Source organism: Staurois parvus, unplaced genomic scaffold (genome assembly GCF_062004578.1).
Source record: "Staurois parvus isolate SC_StPar_1 unplaced genomic scaffold, SC_StPar_1.0 ptg000857l, whole genome shotgun sequence".
Taxonomy (NCBI): domain Eukaryota; kingdom Metazoa; phylum Chordata; class Amphibia; order Anura; family Ranidae; genus Staurois; species Staurois parvus.
In genome coordinates this window covers 187,004-200,623 of record NW_028318653.1, presented here as the reverse complement: position 1 = coordinate 200,623, position 13,620 = coordinate 187,004, and the positions used below count along the sequence as shown (strand labels likewise).

General features: G+C 43.7%; 1 protein-coding gene across 1 annotated transcript; it reads left to right on the top strand.

The window, feature by feature from the left end:
- The first annotated feature begins 4,344 nt into the window (after positions 1-4,344).
- Positions 4,345-7,426, top strand: LOC149443490 (E3 ubiquitin/ISG15 ligase TRIM25-like). The gene has a single exon (XM_089655613.1). The coding sequence runs from the start codon at positions 4,345-4,347 to the stop codon at positions 5,956-5,958; it is 1,614 nt and encodes a 537-aa protein (XP_089511739.1). The 3' UTR covers positions 5,959-7,426.
- The last annotated feature ends 6,194 nt before the right edge of the window (positions 7,427-13,620 follow it).

Here is a 13,620-nt window from a genome sequence, read left to right as displayed (position 1 = left end):
GGAAATCTTTGCTCTCCTGAATCAGTGGGACACACTACCCCCCAGTGTTCTGGGAAATCTTTGCTCTCCTGAATCAGTGGGACGCACTACCCCCCAGTGTTCCGGGAAATCTTCCCTCTCCTGAATCAGTGGAACGCACTACCCCCCAGTGTTCCGGGAAATCTTCGCTCTCCTGAATCATTGGGACGCACTACCCCCCAGTGTTCCGGGAAATCTTCGCTCTCCTGAATCATTGGGACGCACTACCCCCCAGTGTTCCGGGAAATCTTCTCTCTCCTGAATCAGTGGGACGCACTACCCCCCAGTGTTCCGGGAAATCTTCGCTCTCCTGAATCAGTGGAACGCACTACCCCCCAGTGTTCCATTAAATCTCCGCTCTCCTGAATCAGTGGAACGCACTACCCCCCAGTGTTCCGGGAAATCGTCGCTCTCCTGAATCAGTGGGACGCACTACCCTCCAGTGTTCCGGGAAATCTTCCCTCTCCTGAATCAGTGGGACGCACTACCCCCCAGTGTTACGGGAAATCGTCGCTCTCCTGAATCAGTGGAACGCACTACCCCCCAGTGTTCTTGGAAATCGTCGCTCTCCTGAATCAGTGGGACGCACTACCCCCCAGTGTTCCTGGAAATCTTTGCTCTCCTGAATCAGTGGGACACACTACCCCCCAGTGTTCTGGGAAATCTTTGCTCTCCTGAATCAGTGGAACGCACTACCCCCCAGTGTTCCAGGAAGTCTTCGCTCTCCTGAATCAGTGGGAATCACTACCCCCCAGTGTTCCGGGAAATCTTCGCTCTCCTGAATCAGTGGAACGCACTACCCCCCAGTGTTCCATTAAATCTCCGCTCTCCTGAATCAGTGGAACGCACTACCCCCCAGTGTTCCGGGAAATCGTCGCTCTCCTGAATCAGTGGGACGCACTACCCCCCAGTGTTCCGGGAAATCTTCCCTCTCCTGAATCAGTGGGACGCACTACACCCCAGTGTTACGGGAAATCGTCGCTCTCCTGAATCAGTGGGACGCACTACCCCCCAGTGTTCTGGGAAATCTTCGCTCTCCTGAATGAGTGGGACGCACTACCCCCCAGTGTTCCATTAAATCTCCGCTCTCCTGAATCAGTGGAACGCACTAGCCCCCAGTGTTCTTGGAAATCGTCGCTCTCCTGAATCAGTGGGACGCACTACCCCCCAGTGTTCCGGGAAATCTTTGCTCTCCTGAATCAGTGGGACACACTACCCCCCAGTGTTCTGGGAAATCTTTGCTCTCCTGAATCAGTGGGACGCACTACCCCCCAGTGTTCCGGGAAATCTTCCCTCTCCTGAATCAGTGGAACGCACTACCCCCCAGTGTTCCGGGAAATCTTCGCTCTCCTGAATCATTGGGACGCACTACCCCCAGTGTTCCGGGAAATCTTCGCTCTCCTGAATCATTGGGACGCACTACCCCCCAGTGTTCCGGGAAATCTTCGCTCTCCTGAATCAGTGGGACGCACTACCCCCCAGTGTTCCGGGAAATCTTCGCTCTCCTGAATCATTGGGACGCACCACCCCCCGGTGTTCCGGGAAGTCTTCGCTCTCCTGAATCAGTGGAACGCACTACCCCCCAGTGTTCCGGGAAATCGTCGCTCTCCTGAATCAGTGGGACGCACTACCCCCCAGTGTTCCGGGAAATCTTTGCTCTCCTGAATCAGTGATACGCACTACCCCCCAGTGTTCCGGGAAATCTTCGCTCTCCTGAATCAGTGGGATGCACTACCCCCCAGTGTTCCGGGAAATCTTCACTCTCCTGAATCAGTGGGACGCACTACCCCCCAGTGTTCCGGGAAATCTTCGCTCTCCTGAATCAGTGGGATGCACTACCCCCCAGTGTTCCGGGAAATCTTCCCTCTCCTGAATCAGTGGGATGCCTATAAGATATCTTTCCTGGGAAGAGTAAATGTGTTGAATATGTCAGTTCTACCAAAGCTACTTTACCTTTCTGAGACTCCACCAACCGCGATCCCTCATACTCAACTGCAAACCCTACAACCAGCATTTCTTACATTTATTTGGCGCACCGAAATAGCGAGAACGGTTCCCTTGTCATCTAGAAATAATGGAGGCTCAGAGGTTCCAGATATTACCAATTACTATGTAGCCCCTCATCTGAGACAAACGTTATCATGGTTCACCCAAAAACCTCAGAATAGATGGGCGGAGATTGGACCCAAAAGCCTCAGAATAGATGGGCGGAGATTGAACCCAAAAACCTCAGAATAGATGGGCGGAGATTGAACCCAAAAACCTCAGAATAGATGGGCAGAAATTGAATCCAAAAACTTCAGAATAGATGGGCAGAGATTGAACTCAAAAAACCTCAGAATAGATGGGTGGAGATTGAACCCAAAAACCTCAGAATAGATGGGCGGAGATTGAACCCACAAGCCTCAGAATAGATGGGTGGAGATTGAACACAAAACCTCAGAATAGATTGGCGGAGATTGAACCCAAAAACCTCAGAATAGATGGGTGGAGATTGAACCCAAAAGCCTCAGAATAGATGGGCGGAGATTGAACCCAAAAACCTCAGAATAGATGGGCAGAGATTGGACCCAAAAACCTCAGAATAGATGGGCGGAGATTGAATCCAAAAACTTCAGAATAGATGGGCGGAGATTGAACCCAAAAACCTCAGAATAGATGGGCGGAGATTGAACCCAAAAACCTCAGAATAGATGGGCGGAGATTGAACCCAAAAACCTCAGAATAGATGGGCGCAGATTGAACCCACAAGCCTCAGAATAGTTGGGCGGAGATTGAACCCAAAAACCTCAGAATAGATGGGTGGAGATTGAACCCCAAAACCTCGGAACAGATGGGCGGAGATTGTTACGCCCTTCTCACTATGCATTTCTCCTGTCCCCTCCTCCCCTTTGCTCGAATCTATGAAATGTACCCACAAAATGTGGTCACCTTGTGTGAAGTCTCAGAAGTTATTGTCCAAATGCTCTCCAATGTTGAATGTTTTCTATAATCCGGAGCTCCCAGATAGTTTGTCTTACCCACAGATGAGCCGTTGGGCAATTCATGGGATATTCCAACTCCACCATCTGATCAATCCGGTCTCACGCAGGATTCGGTCATTTGAAGAGATTAGGGCGTGGAAATCCACAATACCTGTATCAGTCAGATATTCCTATTTACATTTCTTCCATTCCTTGAACTCCTCCTGAACACTAGATGTCCTGTTAAAGGGCCCCCCAACAACATCTTATCACCTCTCGATATTTATGACTTCTCAATAACGGCTCTCTTATTGACAATCCTCATCGCTATATGAAGAGATGGGAAGACGAACTCCAACGCCCAATCTCTTTGGAATGTTGGCCGGTGATTTGGGATTGTGTTGCTGAGACATCTCGTTGTGTTGTGTACAAAGAAAACACATATAAAATATGGATGCCTTGGTACAAGACCCCTGTAGTGCTCCATGCCATGAACCCGAGTCTGTCTGACAAGTGCTGGAGGTGCATGGGAGGGGGGGGGCTCCTTGGCACACATCTTCTGGTTCTGTCCACAGATTGCGGGTTATTGGGCTATGGTTAGAACGGTCCTGGAGCAAGTCCTCAATGTTTCCCTCCCCCGAGACCTGCTACACTGTGCTTTGGGGTGACCCTTTAGGGGTATCTGGAAACAGTGTAAGAGGTTGGGAATACATATTATTTCGGCTGCTAGACGGGTGATACCTCGTCTCTGGAAATCAGTTGATGTTCCCTCACTAAACCAGCTTTTACAAGCCATCTGTGAAATCAGGGAAATGGAATATCTTCCAGCTCTAGTGGGTGACTACTCCGGTCACTTTCACTCTATCTGGGACCCATGGGATCAATCTCCCTTTGGTAAACTTCCGTCCTCCCCCCCTCTTCCCCTCCCCCTTATATAGTCCAGACCCCTTCTTATGTACGGAACTTCTGACAATGTCATGTAATGGTGTGCAGGCTTCTGTCATGTTGTACCTTCGTGTTGTGTGATCTGCCGTGCTGTCCAACTGTCTTCATATTCCTTCTCTTTGTTTTCTTTTATACTGATTGTGGTTCTTTCTTTTCTTTTGTAAATGTGACGTTTACACCTGAAGTGTTGTTGTAATTATGCTTTGAAACATTGGGCTTTGGCCCTTAATAAAAATGTACAATATAAAAAAATGCCCCCCCCCCAGTGTGCATGGAGCCTTCTAGCTATGTGTCTCAGTCCCAGCCTCTCCCTGTGTAGGAATGTACACCTCGCCCCGTGTAGGAGGGTACAGAACGGGTCACATTGGATACAGAGTGTCAGAGACTTCCCCCGTCATTCTGTCTTCTGCTCTCAGCGATGGCGTCTGCTGATCTGAGAAAGGAGCTGGAATGTTCCGTCTGTCTGAACATTTATACAGATCCTGTAATCATGAAATGTGGACACAACTTCTGCCGGGACTGTATTGGCCGTGTGTTGGATACACAGGAGGAGTCTGGAGGTTATTCCTGTCCTGAATGTAAACAAAGCTTCAAGAACAGTCCTGTCCTTCAGAGGAATCTGAAGCTACGTAACATAGTGGAGAACTTCCAGTCTACCCATCCAGAGCAGGAGGAGTCCGGGGTCTTCTGTATTCACTGTATTCACACTCCTGTACTGGCTGTGAAATCCTGTCTGGTGTGTGAAGCTTCTCTGTGTGACAACCATCTGAGAGTCCACAGCAAGTCACCAGAACACGTCCTATGTGACCCCACCACTTCCCTGAAGGACAGGAAATGCTCCATCCATAAGAAGATCCTGGAGTATTACTGCACCGAGGACTCCACCTGTATCTGTATGTCCTGCAGGCTGGATGGAGAACATCGGGGACACCAGGTGGAGACTCTGGAGGAGGCCTCTGAGAAGAAGAAGAAGAAACTGAGGAATGTTCTGCAGAAACTGATGACAGAGAGAGAGGAGATGGAGAAAAGAGTCCAGAGTCTGCAGGAACGCAGGAGGAAAGTACAAGGAAAAGCAGATGATGAAACCAAGAGAGTCACTGCCCTGGAAGTAAAGGAGGAGGAGCTGTCCAGGAAGATGAGGGACATTGAGGAGCTGTGTAACATGACGGATCCACTGACTGTCCTACAGGAATCAGACACAGGTGACTTGTGTGATACTGAGGATGGAGATGATGAGGACAGAGAGAGACATGAGAAGCTCCTCCATGATGGAGGGGATGGGGATGTGGGGGGGATCTCACACACATTACACACGGGTTTATCTGATATCATGTCTGGGGTCAATGTACAGAAATGTACAGGCACACATGTCTCTCCACATTCTACTACAAAGGGCAAAGGTCCCATCAATGGTCCACCATCCAGGCCAGACCCCCAACCCTCCCCCACTGGAGGACCAAATATTGGGGCTGTACAGCAAACATGGGGGGTGTCGGGGGTTACAGACATATTACTGGATGTGAGGACAGCTAATAATTTTCTAGATATATCAGATGACGGGAAAACTGCATCCTCATCATTAATTTCATATCAGAATTGGCCAGAAACACCAGAGAGGTTCCAGTATTGTCGTCAGGTGATGAGCAGTCAGAGCTTCTCCTCCGGGAGACATTACTGGGACGTGGATGTTGGGGGGTCCCGGTCCTGGACAGTTGGGATGTGTTACCCCAATATAGACAGGAGAGGAGATCAGTCATGGATTGGAGAAAATAAGAAGTCCTGGGGGTTGGAGAGGTTGTGGGGTCATCAGTACTCAGTGATACATGACAGTAATAAGACCCCATTAGCCGGCCGTGTTATTATTAGAGTCAGGATAGATCTGGATTATGAGGCCGGGCGGATCTCCTTCTATGATCTGTGTGACCCGATCCGACACCTCCACACCTTCACCACCACCTTCACTCAGCCCCTCCATGCCGGGGTAGGTGTATGGGAAGGTTGTATAAAGATATGTGGGAGGAGCCAGAAGTGAGAGATCCACCCAGAGACATCACAAGGGGGGTGATATGATTGGTGATTGGTGCAATACTCAGCCAATAGGAGGAAGGGCAGGAAACAGGAGTGATTTGTGGAGAAAGCTGCAGGTTCCGGGGCCGTCATCTTCATCCTAAACCTCACTTCACTCCCTAGTGTGTCACTGACCAGGAACAAGCATGCAGGAGGTCCGAGTGTTCCGCCTTCACTGGATGCATGCTTGTCACACTTATTTTTGACAGTAGCAATAAAATGACAGTTCAAAAATGAGGTTATTTTTGACAGTTGAAAAATCACAATTTTTTTTTTTACAGTTGCAAGAAATAACAGTTGATAAAAGAGGGTTTTTATGACAACTAAAGATGACAAGTTTTATTGGCAGTTTACAAATGAAAGTTATTTTTATTAAGTTAAAAAATGACAGTTTTTTTGATAGTGACAAAAAAAGACAGTTGAAAAATGAAGGGGTTTTCACAGTTGAAAAATGCCCTTTTTTTGTCAGTTGCAATATGAGTTATTTTTGACAGTGGAAAAAAATGACACTGTAATTTTTTCAACTGACAAAAAAAACCCTTTTTTAAATGTGATTTTTTTCCACTGTCAAAAATGATCTGCATTTTATTGGCACTTTAAAATAAACTAATTTTTCAACTGTCAAATACAACTATTGTTTTTCAACTTTTAAAAATGTCGTTTTCAAGTGTAAAAAATAACTATTTGTTTACGACAAAAAATAACTGTCAATTTTCAACTGTCAAAAAACCCCTCATTTTTCAACTGTCATTTTATTGCCACTGACAAAAAAATGCTTGCCACTATAGAAATATAAGTGTCATTTTGCAACTGTGAAAAAAAATGTTTTTGTCTTAAAAAAACCTGTCATTTTTCATTCGACAAAAAACCTGTCATTTTCCATCTGACAAAAAAACCTGTCATTTTTCAACTGTAAGAAAACCCTCATTTTTCAATTGCCATTTTGTGGTACTGTAAAAAATTAACTGTCATTTTTCAACTGTTGAAAAAACTCTAATTTTTCAACTGTCATTTTATTGCCACTAAAAAAATAACTGTCATTTTTTCAACTATCAAAATATCTTGTTTTTTATGAAAAAAAAGTCATTTTTCAACTGCTGAAAAAACACTCATTTTTCAATAACCATTTTTCAACTGTAAACAATTAACTGTCATTTCCAACTGTCAAAAATAACTGTCATTTTTCCACTGACAAAAAACCCTCATTTTTCAACTGTCATTTTATTGCCACTGATATAAAACTCTGTCATTTCTTGCCACTAGAAAAATATAACTGTCATTTTTCAGCTGTCAAAAAACACTAATTTTTCAATTGCCATTTTTCCAATGTAAAATATTAACTGTCATTTTCAACTGTCAAAAATAACTGTCATTTTTCCCACTGTCATTTTTCAACTGACAAAAAAAATAAAATTTTTGCCACTATCAAAAAACCTGTCATTTTCAACTGTCCAAAACCCCTCTTTTTTAAATGTGATTTTTTTTTCACTGTCAAAAATGATCTGCATTTTATTGCCACGGTAAAATAAACTGTCATTTTGCAACTGTCAAAATAAATGTAATTGGGGGCGTGGCCAGCGGTGGACAGAGATGGCCGCACAGTAGCAGAGCTCCGGGAGCTGCCGAGAGCCGCAGGGTGTCAAAGCGAGGAGTGACAGCGGGGAATCCCGCCGACATTACTACTCACCTCCGGGTGGTGGGGGGCACAGAGGCAGTAGGATGGGGAAGCAGAAAATAAAGGAGGGGCCCCCCAAATTAATGGAGTTCTTCACTCCGGTGGTAGTAAGAAATCTCAACCTAAACAAATATGACCCCCAAATCCTATTATAAGAACAATTGTGAGGGGGGGGGTAACACATCGCAGCAATTTCAGGGATAAGTCGGTTTTTAGCCCCAACATTGTACATAATAAATATATTGATATCGGGAATAGAAGATTTAGGGGCCCTAAATATTAAACATACAAAGAAGAACGCATCTTGGAAAAAGGGATGAAAGGTTTATAAAGCAGGAAAGACGTAGTAATGCGTCCAGCGGGGGGAGGAGCCATCGCGGGATTATCTACAGACTATTATCAGTCTACTATGAATAATATGATCGCTGATGTTCATACAGACAAGAAACTGAACAGAAATCCTATAAAACCTACAAGAAAGAGTTGATGAAAGGAATACAGTGTGGCAGCCGGAAAGGAATTGTAAATAATAAAGAGGAGAAGTATTTGGTCCCCTCAGTCTGTAAATGACCCAAAATCTATTCAGTCCCAAAGATACATAAAGATGGCCGTCACCCGCCAGGCAGACCAATCATCAATGGGATAGATTCTCTGACATCTAGATTAGGGGAATACATTGATCATTCTCTACAACCATTGGTGGAACAGACACCAGCTGACCTCAGAGACACAAAGCATGTCATACAAGTCATCCAACATGTGAATGTAAATATAAACACGCGTGTAAGTCCAGCACATGTCTCCTCGCTATATACAAACATGGACCATGAAGGAGATATAGAAGCAGCAAAATGGGCCCTTAATACATATTCTAATATTCCAACTAAACAGAAAAGATTTATATTGAAATGTTTAACATTCTGCCAAGATCACAATTATTTCTGGTATACTTTGTACAAATAAAAGGAGTGGCTATGGGGGCCAAGTTCACCCCAAGTATAGCTAATCTATACATGGCTAAGTGGGAAGAAGAGTTTATCTCCCATAATACCAGGAAAGAAATGTTTGTGTATGATAGATATATCGATGATGTGCTGATTATACGGGATGGTGATAGGAAACAACTCATCAAGTTTTATGAAGGTTTAAATAAGAATGACAAAAATATTATGTTAAGTTGGGATATAAGTACAGAATGTATTAACTTTATGGATATTCAAATTAAAAAAGAGGGACCTAATTTATATATAAATTTAAAAAAAAAACAGACAGAAATGCATATCTTCCGATGAATATCTGTCATTATCAACCATGGCTGAATAATATACCTCGGGGGCAGTTCATGAGGTTAGGAAGAACCTGCAGGAAGGATATCGATTATAAAGATGAAAGTATGATATTATCACAGAGATTATAGATAAAGGATATCACAAAGAAAACAGAGAGAAACACAGAGGGACTAATGGGAGGAAAATCATGTAAACAAACAAAATGTAACTACAGAATATATGGAAGTACCAGAGATACTACAATATAATACACAGTATAAAGCGGTACTACAATATAATACACAGTATAAAGGGGTACTACAATATAATACACAGTATAAAGCGGTACTACAATATAATACACAGTATAAAGAGGTACTACAATATAATACACAGTATAAAGAGGTACTACAATATAATACACAGTATAAAGAGGTACTACAATATAATACACAGTATAAAGCGATACAGAATATAATACACAGTATAAAGCGGTACTACAATATAATACACAGTATAAAGCAATACTACAATATAATACACAGTATAAAGCAATACTACAATATAATACACAGTATAAAGCAATACTACAATATAATACACAGTATAAAGCGGTACTACAATATAATACACAGTATAAAGCAATACTACAATATAATACACAGTATAAAGCGGTACTACAATATAATACACAGAATAAAGCGGTACTACAATATAATACACAGTATAAAGCGGTACTACAATATAATACACAGTATAAAGCGATACTACAATATAATACACAGTATAAAGCGGTACTACAATATAATACACAGTATATAGCGGTACTACAATATAATACACAGTATAAAGAGATACTACAATATAATACACAGTATAAAGGGGTACTACAATATAATACACAGTATAAAGGGGTACTACAATATAATACATAGTATAAAGGGGTACTACAATATAATACACAGTATAAAGCCGTACTACAATATAATACACAGTATAAAGGGGTACTACAATATAATACACAGTATAAAGCCGTACTACAATATAATACACAGTATAAAGCGATACTACAATATAATACACAGTATAAAGGGGTACTACAATATAATACACAGTATAAAGCGATACTACAATATAATACACAGTATAAAGCGGTACAGAATATAATACACAGTATAAAGCGGTACAGAATATAATACACAGTATAAAGCGGTACAGAATATATGGAAGTACCAGAGATACTACAATATAATACACTTGACTATTGTAACTCCCTCCTCATTGGCCTACCGAATCGCAGGCTATCCCTCTTCAATCTATCATGAATACCAGACTCATCCACCTTACTAACCGTTCCGTATCTGCCATCCCTCTCTGCCAATACCTCCACTGGCCTCCACTCAGCGTCCTCCACCCCTCTCTGCCAATACCTCCACTGGCCTCCACTCAGCGTCCTCCACCCCTCTCTGCCAATACCTCCACTGGCCTCCACTCAGTGTCCTCCACCCCTCTCTGCCAATCCCTCCACTGGCCTCCACTCAGTGTTCTCCACCCCTCTCTGCCAATCCCTCCACCGGCCTCCGCTCAGTGTCCTCCACCCCTCTCTGCCAATACCTCCACTGGCCTCCACTCAGTGTCCTCCACCCCTCTCTGCCAATCCCTCCACTGGCCTCCACTCAGTGTTCTCCACCCCTTTCTGCCAATCCCTCCACTGGCCTCCGCTCAATGTCCTCCACCCCTCTCTGGCAATCCCTCCACTGGCCTCCGCTCAGTGTCCTCCACCCCTCTCTGCCAATCCCTCCACTGGCCTCCGCTCAGCATCCTCCACCCCTCTCTGCCAATCCCTCCACTGGCCTCCGCTCAATGTCCTCCACCCCTCTCTGCCAATCCCTCCACTGGCCTCCGCTCAGCGTCCTCCACCCCTCTCTGCCAATCCCTCCACTGGCCTCCACTCAGCGTCCTCCACCCCTCTCTGCCAATCCCTCCACTGGCCTCCACTCAGTGTCCTCCACCCCTCTCTGCCAATCCCTCCACTGCCCTCCGCTCAGTGTCCTCCATCATAAAATAAAATAAAAAATAAAATAAAAACGCATAAAATTCAAATTACTAAAATTGCCGTACAAAGCCATTCATAACACTGCCCCAAACTACATCACCGACCTGATACCCAAATACCACCCAACACGTACTCATCATTCCTCACAAGACCTCCTACTCTCTAGCTCCCTGATCTCCACCTCCCACGCCCGACTGCAGGACTTCTCCAGGACTTCCCCCATCCTCTGGAACTCACTACCCCAATCCACCAGACTGTAACCTACCCTCCTTATCTTTAGGCGCACCCTAAAAACCCATCTCTTCAGGGAAGCCTACCCCGCCCTCACCTAACAGCCGATCTCCTCCACTCCTCCTACCACTCCATCCCCCACAGCCACTTCCCACATAAGGGGGATATGATCTCCATGTATAATACATAAGGGGGGGGATATGATCTCCATGTATAATACATAAGGGGGGATATGATCTCCATGTATAATACATAAGGGGGGGATATGATCTCCATGTATAAAACATAAGGGGGGATATGATCTCCATGTATAATACATAAGGGGGGATATGATCTCCATGTATAATACATAAGGGGGATATGATCTCCATGTATAATACATAAGGGGGGATATGATCTCCATGTATAATACATAAGGGGGATATGATCTCCATGTATAATACATAAGGGGGGGGATATGATCTCCATGTATAATACATAAGGGGGATATGATCTCCATGTATAATACATAAGGGGGGATATGATCTCCATGTGTAATACATAAGGGGGATATGATCTCCATGTATAATACATAAGGGGGGATATGATCTCCATGTATAATACATAAGGGGGGATATGATCTCCATGTATAATACATAAGGGGGGATATGATCTCCATGTATAATACATAAGGGGGGGGGGGATATGATCTCCATGTATAATACATAAGGGGGGGATATGATCCCCATGTATAATACATAAGGGGGGATATGATCTCCATGTATAATACATAAGGGGGGATATGATCACCATGTATAATACATAAGGGGGGATATGATCTCCATGTATAATACATAAGGGGGGGGATATGATCTCCATGCATAATACATAAGGGGGGGGGATATGATCTCCATGTATAATACATAAGGGGGGGGGGATATGATCTCCATGTATAATACATAAGGGGGGATATGATCTCCATGTATAATACATAAGGGGGATATGATCTCCATGTATAATACATAAGGGGGGATATGATCCCCATGTATAATACATAAGGGGGGGATATGATCCCCATGTATAATACATAAGGGGGGATATGATCTCCATGTATAATACATAAGGGGGGATATGATCACCATGTATAATACATAAGGGGGGATATGATCTCCATGTATAATACATAAGGGGGGATATGATCTCCATGTATAATACATAAGGGGGGGATATGATCTCCATGTATAATACATAAGGGGGGATATGATCTCCATGTATAATACATAAGGAGGGATATGATCACCATGTATAATACATAAGGGGGGATATGATCCCCATGTATAATACATAAGGGGGGGATATGATCCCCATGTATAATACATAAGGAGGGATATGATCACCATGTATAATACATAAGGGGGGATATGATGTCCATGTATAATACATAAGGGGGGATATGATCTCCATGTATAATACATAAGGGGGGATATGATCCCCATGTATAATACATAAGGAGGGATATGATCACCATGTATAATACATAAGGGGGGATATGATCTCCATGTATAATACATAAGGGGGGATATGATCACCATGTATAATACATAAGGGGGGATATGATCTCCATTAGAGATGAGCGAATCGAACCAGGCGAACCGGAATTCGAGTCGAATTTCAGGAAATATTCGATTCGCGTCGAAACCGAAATTTTGCCTACTTCGGGTGCGCGAATCGAACATTTCCCGATCAGCCGGCAAAAGTGTCCCTGCAGTGAGCTCCGCTATTTCTGACATTTCTCTGACAGAAGGAACACATGTTTAGCGGTTGAAACATTGTATCTATTAGTTTACATTTAGGATACAGATGTTTCAACCGCTGTACATGTGAAGGAGCTGTGAGAGAACTGTCAGAAATAGAGGAACTCTGCACATACACTTTTTGCCGGCTTGGAATTATTCTTCTTTTCATCCTACTTCTTCTTCTTCTTCTTCTTCTTCATCCTCATCCTCTTCTTCTGAGGATGAGGATGAGGATGAAGAAGAAGAAGAAGAAGTAGGATGAAAATAAGAATAATTCCAAGCCGGCAAAAAGTGTATGTGCAGAGTTCCTCTATTCTGCAGATACACTAAGAGGAGCTCTGCAGATACACTTAGAGGAGCTCTGCAGATACACTTAGAGGAGCTCTGCAGATACACTTTTTGCCTGTTTGGAATTAATCTTATTTTCATCCTACTTCTTCTTCTTCTTCTTCTTCTTTATCCTCATCCTCAAAAGAAGAAGAAGAGGATGAAGAAGAAGAAGAAGAAGAAGAAGAAGAAGAAGTAGGATGAAAATAAGAATAATTCCAAGCCGGCAAAAAGTGTATGTGCAGAGCTCCTCTAAGTGTATCTGCAGAGCTCCTCTAAGTGTATCTGCAGAATA